At 36.9% G+C, this 16901-nt stretch overlaps 1 protein-coding gene across 1 annotated transcript in view; it reads right to left on the reverse strand.

The window, feature by feature from the left end:
• The window catches only part of ASTN1 (astrotactin 1), a 220058-nt gene that overhangs the window by 112253 nt on the left and 90904 nt on the right, over positions 1–16901 (reverse strand). The window contains 3 exon segments of the mRNA XM_070939234.1: positions 3425–3532; positions 7178–7324; positions 8689–9082. Coding sequence (XP_070795335.1) covers positions 3425–3532; positions 7178–7324; positions 8689–9082 — 649 coding nt within the window.

The following is a 16901-nucleotide window of genomic DNA, read 5'->3' on the forward strand; positions in this document are numbered from 1 at the left end:
ATGTATTAATAGTCCAGATGTTGTGTGTTATTGTTACATTTATATAAACATGTAATGATACTGTATAATGCCAATTTTCAGGACAGTCAAACTACTGACAAGGTCAACAATGGCAATTTAATAATATCATTAGAAAAATGTTGCAATTGCATTAGTGTTTTTCAGATCTTTACCTTATAGCTCTTAAGAGTCATTCTGGTATACAATGCCCAGAGTTGCTTCTGTGCAATGGGCAGAGATTAGATAGATAGATAGATAGATAGATAGATAGATAGATAGATAGAGAATTTAGATAAGATTTTTAAGCACAGAAAGCAGATTTCTGCCTAAATACTTCCCATGCATAATCTCTTCTCCAAAAATGAGAAAGCAGTTGAAATCCAGATGGTCAGATGGCTGGCTTCCAGATAACTAAAACTGGGCACTTTCTGAGTCAAAAGAATCATATACTGCTTATCCTGCTCAAAAATGTATCCTCCACATCAGTGGAGAGCTGAAAGACTTTAGAAGGTAAAAGCTGAAACAATGACAACACTGCTTTCCTATGTAATTTTCTTCTCTGAAACCATTTGTGAATTCATATACATAATCTATATTAATCTTCTCCAATCTGATGCCTGAGCACTGGGCTGGGATAATGAAAAATTATTTTGTCTTTCAACAAAGAGATTTTTGGTTGTCGATGAATAGACTGAATCAACCATTAAAAATGATAACAAAGGACTGCATTTGGAAAGGATAGATCAGAATGCTTACAGTCATATTATTTATTGATACCTCAACAGTTTCAAATCCGTTTGTTAAAATAGAAAAGGAATAATCTGTATAGGTAACGCTATTATAATTATATATTCAAAAATAACCGTATTGTTTTTTCTACAGTTTTGAACACAGATGTAGCCTAGTGGCTAATATATTTTTGTTGCACAGCTATGTAAACTTATCTTCTGCTTAATATGTATTATGCTAAATAGTCTCAGAAAAACACAGTGGGACACCTCTACTTCTTACCTTCAGTATATGATTCCAAATAATTACATCTACCCAAACTAACCTAAATGTTAGAGGGGCTATATGAGTGCTGAAATTAATAGTGAAGCTGTATGTATCAACAAATAACTTCTTTTAAATCCATAGTCTTCCTCACAAAACATAGAAAATACAGGTAATCCTTGTTCAGAGTGGCAATTCAGTCATTAAGTGAAGAAGTCACTAAGTGAAACTGCAACTATGCTTCTTTATTTCAGCTTTCTTTTGCTTTGCAGTTCTGCAAATATTGTAAATGTGAGGACTGGTCACAAAGTTACTTTTTCATCACCATCATAACTGCAAATTGCTACTGTATGAGGCAGTTGCTAAATGAGGACTGCTTGTATACGATCTAGGAGAGCCATAAAAAGATTTCTATCCCTCATAGGTCAAGGTTAGTATGACCCCCTCAAGCACCAGGCAGGTCATAATGTAACATCACTGAGTGTCAACAGCTTGCCTATCTGTCTCTTATTCTGCACTGCGTCTGCGTTTTGGATCTTTATTGAGTTACTTTATTGCAGCCTTAGGCCAGCATAAGAGGTAAAACAAAATATGAAGGAGAAAAAAAAGAGATGATACCATCTTAAATTCAGCACAAAATAACCAGAGAGTTGATTGAATTGTTTTGAGTACTTACTGAGAGTCGTAAAAGTCATAAAAGGAATGGCATGACTCTCAACTACTGTCTCAGAAATTGCTAGAATGTAGTCTGATAGAAGAGAAGGTACATATAATTCATCTGACCTGCCTGGTTTATCACTAGAATAAAAGTACTATAATTAAATTAAGGTCTAGATTTCTATATAGTTAGCAAAACAAAAGAATATATCTTACTGTCTCTACCTTTGCTCAATCACAGATAAAATGTTAAATGGGAAACATGATGGAAGATTAAAGACAAAGCCAATCCCCTCAAAATAGTTGGCTGCTTTTGCACTGGAGACCTGACCAGCTAGGGATCACTGATATCTTGAATTTGATTTGTAGCATATTTGCTGAAAGGATCAACACATATTTCTCCAGATAGATAACACAAGGTGGTGGAATGCCTTAACAGACCTTGGAAATACAGAAAAAGCAGGAAGATAGTTAAGAAAGGAAACAGAGGGATAGCAGAAGTGATTTTTTTAATCCAGGGAGGGGGAAAAATTTAAGAAAGAAATTCAGAGTAAATTTGCCTTAATTACATAAATTGTACAGAACAACTACTTTGCTGGGCTTTCAAGATTTTGCTACATTACCCTACCTTTTTAGAAAACCAATTGGTTCTAGTTTTCTGAACTTGCCACCCTTACAGAGCTTGACACACAGTATTTGCAAATAACATAGAGCTCTGTCTTTCCCCAAAGGGAGTCCAGGTAACTTTCATTCAATGCAATCAGTCTGTAGAACCAACCCAGAATCTTTGGTACATTTGGTACATTTCCTTGGATAATGCCACAACATTGTCTAAGGGCATTATCTATATCACTATTTGGCCAGCTGCTTTTGAGGCACCCCAACGTAGCTGAGTAATTTCTGTTTCTGCCCAATTATTACAGTAGAGAGCAAAGAAAATGCTTGAGACACCAGATACTTAGCACATTTTTTAAGTCCTTCTGAATTTTGTTACACGGGGTCAGTCTGCAAGTCACTAAGTGGGAGAACCTATATGTATAGTGCCTGGCCAGAAAAGATCCTGGTTCAAAGGAAAACATGTATACTTTTAAAAATATTTAATCCCTCCTTCCCACTCCATTCTTTTAATGGGTTAGTTTCTCCATGACAACCAACTCCTTGACAGTGCGGTTAAGTGCCTTAGGGATGCATAACATGCAAACAGGGCTGGTTTTTCAGAGATCTCATCCAAGCAGCTCATGCAGAGAAAAATCTATCAAAGGAATGTGTTTATTGGTCTAGAAAATAGATGGATTGTGTCAGTTCTGCTGGGAGTCTTTTTTAAAAGAAGGGCTTCAAATTATTTAGGTTTTCCAAATTATTCAGGATTTTCTGTTTTTGTTTTTGTTTTTAAGCTTATATCCATTTTACCCTTGAATAGTGTTTTTTCCGTCTGAGGAAACCTTTGCTGTATCAACTCATGCACTGAAGAAAAGAATGACAGAATTATCCACTTCTTCTCCATAGCACTGGGAGTGAACAAATGCAAAGATTTTAAAAAAAATCTTCTTAACTAATATTAACATCAGTGGATAATGGATAGTGTTGCTTGCCCCATAATGAGAAAATACAGGAGGGAAGGAGTTACCGCTATTTAAGCATGCACAAACGACACATGATTAAAATATGCTGAGAGACATGCTTAGTCTTGAAGGACCTCTAGCACCATAATCCCTTTAGCCATTCCACATTCTTGTTAATGTACTTGCTACTCCCTGCTCATGGTGTTGCTTACCTCTACTGCGCCGCCTGCTCCGTGATGGATCTGTGTAAAAGGCCAGCTGGGGGTCATTGTCTGCTTCTGTCCCAGAATCTCCTTCAGGGTTCAGAAATGCAGAACCAGCTAGGTTGAAAAATAAAGACAAAAAAAATATCCTAAATTAGCTATTCTTGTATCCCACCTCGCATTCTTACCTCTTTACAGCAAAGGTATATCTCATTTATTTAATTCCCTTCCTCCCAGAGAATATATATGGTCTAAAAGAAAATAGGAAAAGAAATCTCAAATCCAGTCAGCAGAGTTAAAGCCAGCAATAAGGACAAAAATTAAAAGAAACATTATTTTGATAAAAAAGGAAAGCAGATTGTAGCCAAATCAATCTGGTGTTTACTGAGAAGTTGCCTCTCTATAAATGCTTGAGAGGACAGGTGTGTATTTTTTTTTTTTTTTTGGAAGAAGAAGACAGTAGTCATCTCACAATACAGAATTGCAACACTGGGGTTTTGCCAATGAAATGGTTGAGTGTCTGATCACCATTCTATGAGCCAAGCCCACAAACAGAATCACAAGTAGTTTCTACAGCGGACTGATTCTTGGACAATATTTTAAAATACAATGGACATACAAACAATTATGGAATTCTCTTCTCTCTCTACTCTGGCTCCACACATCTTTGGATACATTTAAGAAAAGTTTTGAAAACATACTCATCTAATAAGGCAGATTGACTGGTAGAAGTGCCTGTGAATAGATACTGAGAATGGCAGTTGGTATAGACAGATGATAGATGATTTGTTATAAATCTTCCTAGTCAAGTTAGATGATTTTGGACATAGACAGAAGTGTTATTTTTTATCATTTTTTGTTATTAGATTTAGTTTTACTTGTTAATTTTAATTGTGGCTGGACCATGCCCTAGCCGAGGCACTTTATTAATAACTTGCTGCTTATTTGGATGCAGCAAAAACTGGTATTATATGATCCCACTTAGCCAGCTAATTTGAAATTCAGCAGCTACATTTTGTTATTAGAGTATCTTTAGGGGTAACTCTTACATGATGTAATCCAGATAAGAGGTCATTATGATGGAGCTCATTGAGGCTGAGGCATCTCAAATCAAGGTAGGATTGCAACTAGCATATTGGTGAGTCCAACTGCCCCACTAATGACCAACCTGCGTCAAGGAGATGCTCCAAGCCACACACCTGTTCTGTTGGCACCCGAGAAGCTTGGCTAGGCAGTTCTTGGAAGATGCATTGATGATAGAAAGTCAAATCCTCTTCACTCTAACCATTTCCATGCAAAAGGTACAATTGTATGCCCTGAGGTGTCCATTTGATGATCAATTTGAATTGATTATTTATTTACTGCATTTATTACAACTACTTCTATTCTATTCAGTTCTGGATAGTGACTGTTATTGAACTTACCATCCCTCAACCAATGTGCTTCAGTGCCTGGAGTTCTTCAGTTAAAATAAGAGGTTTTTGGGCAACCCATAAGTAGAAAAAGTGCTCAGGAGTAATAGAGGGCCTTTTCAGCTCACTATTGTATGGTGAGATTGGAACTGTGGCAGAATTGCCATCTAATGCCCTAAGAAAATGCCCCAGATTGTTCAGGGATCTCTTAGCTTCTTTATATCTCGAGATCCAGTTTGTCCAGCTCAATTCTCACCTGAAATGACCCGTTCATGACAAAAGGCACTTAACTCAGCAATCACTAGGAATCAGTCGTATTCCAAAAACCAGCATTAAAACATGACTGCAATATATACTGAGTCAATAACAGACTTGACATGAATGCCTAAGATTCCCAGGATGCTTGTAATGAAACTCAAGACATCACCTCTGCCAGTTGAGCAGGAAAGATGCTCAGCACCAAGGCAAGCATCTTGTCAATAAAATTCCTATTCTGTCTTTGGGACCTACAACAGTAAAAACCCTCAGTCGGCTTCCAGATGAGATTGTTTGGGACAGAACTACTATGCAGAAGTCTCCAAGGGAAAAAAGCTGGACAGCACAGAATAGCGGAGAGGCACAGACTTCCACTGAAATTTGACTGGGTTTTATATATGCTTCTGGTTGGTCTTTTGATTATCAATCTGCATGTTGCCCAGAGTAATTGGTTTTTCCTCCCCTGTCACTTTTCTTTTTTGAAGCAAGGAAACAAAACAAGGATTTTTGCAAAGTAGTTCTTAACTTTTTCTTTCTCATTATTTCAGCTCAAGATCAACCCCTCTTCAGTTGTTTTTTTAACACCTATATTTTTTCCAGCAAGTGAAAAAAGTATCTTAGGAATAGTCATAGGGGCCTGGGAAATGACAAACTGGAAGATTTTGCAACCTTTTCTGCTCATCCTTTTCCATTCAATAGGCTCACATACCAGGGATTTTAAAAAGTAAGCTAAGAAAAGGCCATAATTAGAGTATCTAATTATTTAACTAGAATTCAATTATCTAACCAAAGTCTGGGTTGACATATCATGTTAAACTACAAGTAGACAAACTACAGACCACATGAATGTCTCAAGGCTTTCATGAAGCCCCGGAAATTCCTTAGTCAGTACCACACCTTGACAATACACAGGAGTTTTTGCAAATCATGGTAGGATGGGCAGCTTTTTCAATCTATTGCTTCAGCTGCTCACTTCCTCATTGCTCCCACCTAATCTTTCTTTCCCTCCTATTCTCATCTCTACAGCCATCTGTAGGAGGAAGGCAGTGGTGGGTTGCCCCTGGTTCACACTGGTTCTATAGAACTGGTAGTAAAACCGGCGGGAGGCTCCTCTCACCGACCCCGACGTCATAAAAATGCTTCTGCGCTTGCACAGAACAGCGCACATGTGTGTGAGTGAAGCGAGCATGCATGCGCAGCCCCACTGTGAACCGGTAGTAAAGGTAAGTAGAACCCACCCCTGGAGGAAGGAAGAAAAACAGCACAGTGACTGTTTTATGTAAGCTGTTGCTGTTTCAATTACTCAGACTGTTTCCCTTTCTTTCTCGATAAATCGACTGCAGTGATAGGCAAAGTGGTAGTAAAAGGAGGCTCTTACAAGAGTGGAACACTTCCTATAATGCTACATTTATTTATTTATCCCTCCTTTATTATTTTCATAAGTAAATCAAGGTGGTGAACATACCTAATATTCTTCTTACTCCTATTTTCCCTAAAACAACAACTCTGTAAATTGGGATGAGGGTATGGCACAAGGTCACATAGCTGGCTTTCATAACTAAGATGGGACTTGAACTCACAGTCTCTTGTTTTTTAGTCCATTGCCTTAACTACTAGATTAAACTGACTGTGATCAAACTGTTGGTTAGCAAACTGACCAAACTTGCTATATGTTTTAACAGTACAATCCTGGATGCCTCTAAAAACAAAATAATTGCATAGGTAGAATGTGCAAAATAGCTAAAAGTTCACATAGGTGGAAGAAAATTGTGTTAAGTAATTAATTATACAATCTCATTATTGTTATAATTTTGATCTGTAGTCCTGGCCCCCTCTGGCTTTGAGTAAAGCCCCAGGCACACCATTTAAATTCTACTGTGGCTCTCAGCCTAATCTAAGATGCATCTCTTGATTCCATGGCTTAATGTGATGTGTAGACCCAACCCTTGCATGTTTCCTAGCTATTGATGGAAACAGATGGACTAAGTACACCCTTAGATCTATTTCAAGGTTGCCCATCTATTTAATCACCTTACAGACTGCACCCTGCCCCATCCCATCCCATCCATTGTCAGGAAAAAGCTCTAGATGGTACCTCGTGATTTGTTATTGATCCGTTTGCGTTGACTGCTAGATGTATGAGACAACAGAGTTGCCTGTTGATGGTTGGAATCCACAGGACTGGTAGCAATGATATTATCCTTGTACTTGTTCATCAAGGAGAGTTTAGCATTGTCACTTCCTAACAAGAAAAAATTAAGGTAGAAACTTTAAAGGAGAAAAGAATAGGAATAATAATAAGAAAAAAATATTCATTTCCAGTTATCCAAGCATTAATATTTGGAACATCTTTAGATGTGGACCATCTGGCAATAGAAGTTAAATCCTTCTACTGTAACCAACCATCTGTATGTTTTGAGCAGGCTTGCGGTTTTGTCCCAATATCTCTACATCCCAACAATAAATGCATTCAAAAGGATTATCTTAAAGTAAGAATTAAGCTAGACAAAAGTTCCTGTGGGAATAGCTTTGCAAAAATTGAATCAAATTGTTATGGATGCTCCTGCTGAAATTTTTCACTATTCACAGAGCAAAAGCAGTGACATTGATGGTCACTTCTTTGGTCTTGTATGATTAGGGCTTTTTTAAAAAAATAAAACCTGGGAATGGTGGTGGGACAGAGAGAAACCAAATCAAAACCGTAACATTTAGAGAGGAGGGAAGAGGGAATTAATCTTCTGCTTCAACTATAGGTTCAAAGCATAAGGGCTATACAGCACTTCAGTCTGGATCTCTAGAAGTTGCTTCAGAGGAAATGGGAACAGAAATCTGGCAATCTTAAAGCAAGTACTACTTCATACTTCTGTATCCTCTGAAGTACATACATGCATACAAACACCTGCTGAAGCCAGAGAGAGTTTTCCTCTCCCTGCCAAAAACAGGCACATGAACCTCCACTTACCTCAAGTGCTCCCATGTCAGTTTTAATACAGAAAAAAAGAAACAATTGCACAACAGCAAATAGCTTGAATATGATTATATTGAGATAGAAGCTAATACAGAAATTTGTCTTTCCGTCTATCAACTGTCATATCATCAGAAATTGTCTATGCCCAGGTCTTTTGACTTTTTATATTGCTTGAAACACAAAAGCTGATAAAAGCAAGTACCCTGGCCTGGCTACAGAAAGACTGACTCAAATTTCTGTTTACCACACTGAAAACATCATTAAATATTCCCTAATGTAAATTTTAAGCACTTTCGTGTTCTTTGGTAACAGTCAACATTCATTAACTAACCTACTTCTTTCCATGCTGTCCTTGAAGCAAACGCCTCCTTATTGCTTTATTACAGTTAATGCTATTCTAAGTCACCTTCCACTGGCATGCAGCCAAATAATATGGCAATCCAAATTGTGTAGCCAGAAATTAGCCCTGCTAGAGATAATGGGAAAGTGATGGATTATATGGCTGAAAACAAAATACCAGCATTTCATATTGAGAAATTAGGTCAAATAAGCTGTGCATCGAAGGCATCTAAACACATGCATAATAACTTATCCAATCGCACATAGTTATAGGTTAAAAAATATATGCTGATTATGACCTGGGGTTAGATCCATGCTTGATTTTTCATTACAGCCCTGTAGCGAGTCCAGTGTTCTGGTCATCTGACTGGCAAAGTCCTCACCCCCATTCATGCATTCTCTCTGTAAGTGGTGGCGCAGGTCAGTAATGTCATATTCATAACCATCTAGGATTGGAGTCTCTCTGATGCTCAGAGTTCCACTGGAGTTGTGCCCTTGCACTCGGGCATTCCGCAGACTCTCACGACCGTGGCCACCAATCAGCACTGAGGGGATGTAGTGAATTTCATTGGCTGCCTCAGCACTAGCACTCTTCTGGGGCTGTGGCACTCGACGGCGCTTGCACCAACGCCGGCGTGTGTAGAGAATCATAACCAGACACAAGATGGAAAGCAGCAAGGCAATCATCCCTCCCTGTGAGAACCAAAGTGAAAGAAACAACCTCAAGATCAGGCAGTATCAGTTAGCACTTGCATATTTACCCTAGTTGACTTGATATTAGACTCAAAATTCCCTGTTTCAGAAAACAAAGTTCCATTCCTCAAGATTTGTGGGAAAATAATACAATTAATCATGGAAAGAATCATAATCAGGGTTCATGCTAATCTGGAGGGCATTACTGAAATGAATGGGAGTTGTGCAGTTGTGCATTTCTCACTGATTTCTAACAGGCCTGCTACTGAAAGGCTTTCGGTTGAATTTAATTCAGTGTCTTCCATGCTGCATGAAACAATGATTTCACAAATTAATTTTTCAGAATAGTAATTCTATCCTTGACACCAGCAATACAAATTAAACTTCAGAATTTACACTAGTCTATAGTTTGAAGCAGCCTTTACAAAAGCCTTGTTATTGATGATGCCAAGTCCTTAAACATTGTATTTATGGATAATAATAAACAGAATTATTGCAATTTTAAAGAGTCAAATATCTCTTCAGTGCCTTACGCTTTAAGAATTTTCTTGTATATCTAACCAACTCTGTACATGTGACAGGGAATGACTACAGAGTTGCAGGTGAATGAACACTGGTCACATCACTCTAGCTAATGAAGATGTGCAATGTAGTTTCACAGGAGATTAAGCTGTGGTTTCCATTTACAGTAGAGCCTGCATTGACCAGACAGCTGGACTATAGGATTTCACAGATTTCTTCCAAACTATATTATTCCCTTTACAGATGAAGAATGACATGAAAATAGAGAAGGAAAGATTGCTTCTGTTTAATTCTTTTCTCTCCAGCCTGTATTCCCGCTTCTTCAATATCTTCTCTTCTCATTTAACTTTTCATGAAATGGAAATAATCAAAGTAAGGTTGAGAACTAACCAGAATTTCAGTCTTATACTTCAGGTGTGAAACAAAGTCAAAGCTTCAGGGCCAAAATGCAGATTACTTTAAAGGCCCACCTGGCACCTTTTTTAAAAATAAAGAGTCTAAAATCAGCATAAGGAATCCAAGCCAGGTTGGGATTTTAACAAGAATGTTAAACTATAGAACTATAGATTTTACTGTGATTCCGGTTTAAAAAAATTGGGGGAGGGGAGAGGAAGAAGGGAAGCACAATTAATATTATTTATTTATTTATTTTTACTGAAATAAATTAATCACTTTTTGATAATGCAAATTCAGTGTATGGTACATCCAGTCTGGATTAAAAACCTAGCAAATGATAAACAATTAAAACTTCAACTCCCAATTTGGACTGGGTCTTTTGAATTTATTTTATAATTTAAAAGAAAAAAAATGACATAGTTGCTAAGAACTTCTTCAACGTAAAGAGCAGTTTTGGTCTCCAGTCTGTTGAGCCTTTAAATTTTAAAAGCATAGGGAAAATATATATAACCAAAACCAATCAATTAACGACATCATGTCTATTTCTTGTTCATGGTCTATCTTTCTATCTTCCTTTATATGCAATGGATTGTTGTAATAAAATAAAATAACCATCATCTGCTCCACTAGGAAAAACAAATAAATGAGAACTACTAAATAAACAACAGAAGCAATGGCTGGCAAAGAGCATGATAATAGCTACTACACTTCAATTCCCCTTTTGTTTTTGGCCTAATGAAAATGTTTCTACCTTTCCTTAAGGGAAAAATACTTGCAAATGAAATTGAGAAGCAAACATTTAAGACAACCTTGAGTGTTTTTGTCAGATATGACTCTTGGGTTAGTTCTTGTAATTCTATTAGATGCAAATTTAAGCCCAAAGCCTCTCATATTTAATAAAACAGTGCAAATATCTATGCATTTAATAGAAAAGACAAAACATATAAAACAGAATAGAATTTTGAATGACACTTGCCCCTTGAATTTTCTGGAGTTTCCAAGACAAAAATTAGAATATTCTGTCATAAAATCTTCTGTGCTTTCATACACTCTAGGGAAGCTGAAATCAATTCAACTAGAATTTGAAGCAGTTTTATATAAGGCATGTCCCTTAAAAATGAATATTAGGTTAATACAGTAAATTAATATTACTCTAAATTTCACTAAAGCCCTATATGGCTCAGGGCCAGGCTATCTTCGAGACTGCCTTTTACCACATAGCTCCCAGCGACCGGTAAGATCTCACAGAGTCGGTCTCCTCCGGGTCCCGTCAGCTAAACAATGTCGGCTGGTGGGCCCACGGGGGAGGGCCTTCTCTGTGGCTGCCCTGGCTCTCTGGAACCAGTTACCTCCTGAGGTCCAGACCACCCCCACCCTATTGACCTTCCACAAAGCGGTAAAGACCTGGCTCTTCCGGCAGGCCTGGGGCCGCTGATCTCGTTATAATGATCTTGCGAGACCTGGCCACGAATTGGAGTGCATGTGTTTTAACGTTTTTAAAATTTTTAATGTTTTAATGTTTTTCTTTTTAATATTTTTTTATGGGATTGTTCGCATTGTTTTATTCTTTGCTGTAAGCTGCCCAGAGTCCCTTGGGAGTTGGGCGGCATAGAAATGCGACAAAATAAATAAATAAATAGATAGAAAGATATTCTCACAAATATTTGGATGTTTCACAGAACAGTCACCATGGACTATGTGTATATCACATGAAAAATGAGATCAGTATAGAAATAAACTAACCAGTTGCTATATTTATTGCATAGTTCAGTTTTCTGAACTCTGTGAGAACCCATCTTGACTATTTGCCAAAGCAAAAAGGTGACTTTTACATAAAATAGCAATAGCAATAGCAATAGCACTTAGACTTATATACCGCTATATACGGGCCTGGTAGCTCAGCAGACTAAAAGCATTGTGATTAACACCAGCTGTCTGCAATTACTGTAAGTTCAAATCTCACCAGGCTCAAGGTTGACTCAGCCCTTCATCTTTTCTAAGGTAGGTTAAATGAGGACCCAGTTTGTGGGGGCAATAAGCCGACTTTGTATAAATATACAAAAGTATGAAAGCTACTGCTTAACGCATTGTAAGCCGCCCTGAGTCTCCGGAAAAGGGCGGCATATAAATCAAATTTTTTTTAAAAAGTGCTCTACAGCTCTCTCTAAGCGGTTTACAGAGTCAGCCCCCAACAATCTGGGTCCTCATTTTACCGACCTCAGAAGGATGGAAAGCTGAGTCAACCTTGAGCCTGGTGGGATTTGAACTGTCAAATTGCAGGCAGCCAGCAGGCAGCAGAAGTAGGCTGCAATACTGCATTCTAACCACTGCACCACCAAGGCTCTTGAATAAAATGAATAAAATAATTTAAAGGGCATTGGGGAAAAAACCCCTGATTCTATTAAAACATTTCTAAAGAAGTATGCAAGTGTTCTGTCCATTGCTGTTGAAAAGTAAACAAGATCAGAATTTTAAGGGCATGTTTCAAAATCAGTAGTTTAAAAATGCTGAATTGTTTTATGCACTGTCAACAATATTATGCTATACGGGGGGCTATATCGAAGTCATGAGAATGGTACGAGAGCCAGTCACTATATCAAGTAACTCAGTGCTTGTTTTATATAAGACTAGAAACTATTATGGAAGGAAAACTGAAGACTGCAGTTTTCAAATTGCATATCATAACATCCTCTCATTGACAACTTAAGGATCTCCAAGAATAGTTTCTTTATTTATGAGACTTGTAAACTGCCCAAATCTGTTCTAACTCTGAAAAGCTTACAGAATACAATCAACAGAAAAACAAAACAACCAATGAAAGAAAAACAAAGAACTAGGTAATCAAATAAAAAGTCTGAAAATAACCAATCAAAGTATCACACAGGAACTCCAATTTCCATTCTGACGCAAGGCCTGAGCACAGAGCAAGGGCTTGTTTAAATAAGGCTGCAGAGGGGGCCAAATGGATCTTGAGAAAATGATGCTCCAGTGGCAGGTGCCATGACAAGGATTAAGTAATTAATAAATCAGCTAAGCTAATTAGATGTTTATACTTATACCTGTTATCTTGTACATGTTTAACATACATACATACATACATACATACATACATACATACATACATAAATAAATAAATAAATAAATAAATAAATAAACAAACAAACATTTATTAGAGGCTCCTGGAGGAGGAAAAAGTTAGGATTAGCAGGTGCTCACTCATCCTTTTTAGAAGTCTGAGTTCTCAAAATTATGTTCAGCCTTCAATAATCTCTCACCTCCATTTGAAGGCTAATCTATATAATATATTAAAGTAGGGGTGAAATGCTCCCGGTTCAGATTGGATCGCCCGATCCAGTAGCGATAGCGGTGGGTAGTTCGGAGAACCGGTAGCAAAAATCCCTCCCACCCCATGCCCAGATGAGCCGTGCGATCATCAGAGCTTTTTTTTTTATTTTTAAAAGCATTTTTTTCTACAACCTCTGCTTTTAAAAGTAAAAAAAAAAAGCCTCTGATGATCGTGTGGCTCAGCTGGGATCATCAGAGGCTTTTAAAAGCATTTTTTAAACAACCTCTTTGGCCGAAAGAGAAAAAATGTTTTTAAAAGCCTCTGACGATCCCAGCTGAGTTGCCTGATTGTCGGAGGCTTTTAAAAGCACTTTTTAAATAACCTCTTCAGCCAAAGAGGTTGTAGAAAAAATGTTTTTAAAAGAAAAAAAAGCCTCTGCCGATCAGGCAACTCAGCAGAGGCTTTTAAAAGCATTTTTTTACAACCTCTTCGGTCAAAGAGGTTGTAGAAAAAATGGTTTTAAAAGTAAAAAAAAAAAAAGTTGGCCATGCCCACCCAGTCACATAAACCCCCCCCCCACCAAGCCACGCCCACAGAACCAGTAGCAACAAATTTTACATTTCACCACTGTATTAAAGGCCTGGAGACTATTTAGGATTTATTTTTGCAGTCTCTAATATGAACAGATAAAGGGATTGAATCCTAATCAAGAATCTAAATAAAGTTTTAAAGTTCCCCCTTAATCATTTGCTTTGAAACCCACCTTTCCTTTGAATTCTAGAGATTGTAGAAAAAGAGGAAAAAAATTTGTTGCTGTCAATGGAGATTTCTTGGTGTGTGTGTGTTTGTGTGTAAACATACTTTTTCTAAGGAAATAGCTAAGGAGAGAAAATATAAGTGTTGCAATATTTTCAGGATCAGACTCAATAATATTAGTGAGAGTTAAAGGTTTAAATATACTTCCTTTTATTTACAATAGGCATTCTATATTCACTGAATATTCACAGATAGAAGCGAGGAAAAGGGTGTAGGTGGCTCCTTATATATACAATGGGTGGAGCTATAAGTGGGAGTGGTGAATTATGAATACATTAAGAAGTGAAGAATAAGTTAACCCCTGATACCCCATTCATATACTATTTACACATTAGAGAATAAGGCATTTACATCTGACAAATCCCCCTCTAAATGCCGATTCGTTATACAACACCAATTACATTCAGATTCAGGACAATACAAGACATACAATTTAGATGTTAAATATTTGTGTTGCTTAGAAGGTAAAGGCTTTGTCAATATGTCAGCTAATTGTTCTGAAGTATCACAATGCACTGCTTTAATAAATCCATCCTGAGATAATTGCCTCACATGTTTAAATTTTATATCTATATGCCTGGACCTTTGTCCAATGGCATCAGATCTAGATATTTCAATGGCCGCTTTATTGTCTTCATGCATGACAAAAGGCAAAGCAGGTTTTTTCCAAACATCTGAAATTAAATCATTAAACCATACAAGGTTATTTGCAGCTTTGGATAAACAAACATATTCCGCTTCTGTCGTTGAAGTGGCTACTAGTTCTTGTTTTCCAGTATACCAGTAAACTGGACAGTCATTTAAGAGAAAAATATAACCAGATGTACTTTTTCTGCATGATGTGTCTCCAGCCCAGTCCGCATCTGCATAACATGCAAGCTTTGGTTCTTTATTATCACTAGGTTCTAATACTAAGCAAAAATCTAATGTACTTTTCAGATATCTTAAAATTCTTTTAACAGCTTCCCAGTGATACATTGTTGGTTTGCTGACGTGTCTGGATAATAAATTGAGTGGTAAGGCGATATCTGGTCTAGTCCAATTAGATATATAAAGAAGTGAACCTATGATTGATCTATAAAACGTGTTATCCTTGAATTCAGGGGAAGATTCATCAGTATTTCTAAGAAAATCAGTTTGCATAGGAGTATCACAGGGTTTGGCATTGTTTAAATTGCATTTATTTAAAAGTTCTATAATCTTATCTCTCTGAGTAAGTTTGAATCCCCTTCTAGTCTTATTAATTTGAACACCAAGATATTTGTTCACTTTACCTAGACATTTCAACGAGAAATGTTCATTTAACTTATTTACAAAAGTTTCTCTTCTCTCTTTGTGTTTTCCTATATACAAAATGTCATCTACATAAATCAACGCAAATTCAATGTAATCATCACCCTTTTTGACAAAGAAACAGTTATCAGCAGTGGTAGCGTTGAAATCCATAGTCTTAAGTACTTTTACTAAACAATCATACCATCTTTTACCAGATTGTTTTAATCCGTATAAACTCTTGTTCAATAACCAAATTTCATTTTTGTTGGTGTATTGACTGTGAGGTGCTCTTACGTATATTTCCTTATCTAGTTTTGCGTGTAGGTACGCAGTCTGTATGTCATATTGAAATACATCAAGATTGAGTGCTGATGCTACCACTAGAGCTGTTTTGACACTCTCTGTTCTTACAGTGGGGGAATACGTGTCAGTATAGTCCTCCGGATATTTCTGTGCATAACCTTGTGCAACTAATCTAGCTTTATATAGAGTATTGCCTCCTTCTAAGTTCTTAATTTTATATATCCACCTGGTACCAATAATTGTTTTATCTTTAGGTGCAATTGCAGGTGTAAATACATTTAATCCTTGTAAACTTTCCATCTCTTTTTTCATAGCTAATTCCCATTTTTCTTTTTCTTCACGAGGGAGTTTTAACACTTCCTCATAAGTATTAGGTTTTATTGGCTCACCATCCATATGCATTATGTAATCTCTGTATTTATTTGGCATTTGATTTCTGTTGTTTCTAATGACTCTTTCAGGTTTGCTATTGTTATCATGCAAATATCTTGCTTCTTTTTTTGTTAGTGTGTCTGTCTTTATTTTGTGTTGGCTATTTGTCCAAGTTTTGGTTTTGCTTTTATATTTGTTGATATTCTGTTTTTCTATGGTCCCTTTCTCATGAGATTTTGTATCTTTACATTTATTTGGAAATATTTCATTAAGATGTAATTTAGACCAGTTGGCCTGTTCATGGAACACAGCTGTTCTGGAAACTATAAATTTGTTATTATTATCAATGAATCTGTACCCTTTGGTGCCAGTTTCATATCCCATAAATCTGAGTCTTCTGGATACGTTTTCTCCCTTTCTTCTCAACTGCTTAGGTATGTGTACGTCTGCAGTGACTCCAAATATGTGCATGTGTGCTAATTTTGGTTTCCTATTATACATTACTTCATATGGTGTCTTATTTACAATACTGGACCAGGTTCTATTTTGTGTGTAATTTGAATAATGTAAGGCTTCTGACCAAAATTGTTTGCTTAAGCCAGCATCCTCCAATGTGCATCTAATCATGGTTTGTAATGTGGAATTCTTTCTCTCTGCAATCCCGTTCTGAAACGCAGAAAATGGACTAGACGTGTAATGTAGCATTCCTCTATCCTTTAACCATTGGGAGAATTCTTTAGACATGAATTCACATCCCCTATCTGTCATAATTTGTTTTATTCTGATATTGTGTTGTGTTTCTATGCGTTTGTAAAATTCCTTAAATTTTTGAAAGGTTTCATCTTTGTG

Source organism: Pituophis catenifer, unplaced genomic scaffold, assembly GCF_029215685.1.
Source record: "Pituophis catenifer annectens isolate HBS135680 unplaced genomic scaffold, rPitCat1.0.hap2 SCAF_3, whole genome shotgun sequence".
NCBI lineage: Eukaryota > Metazoa > Chordata > Lepidosauria > Squamata > Colubridae > Pituophis > Pituophis catenifer.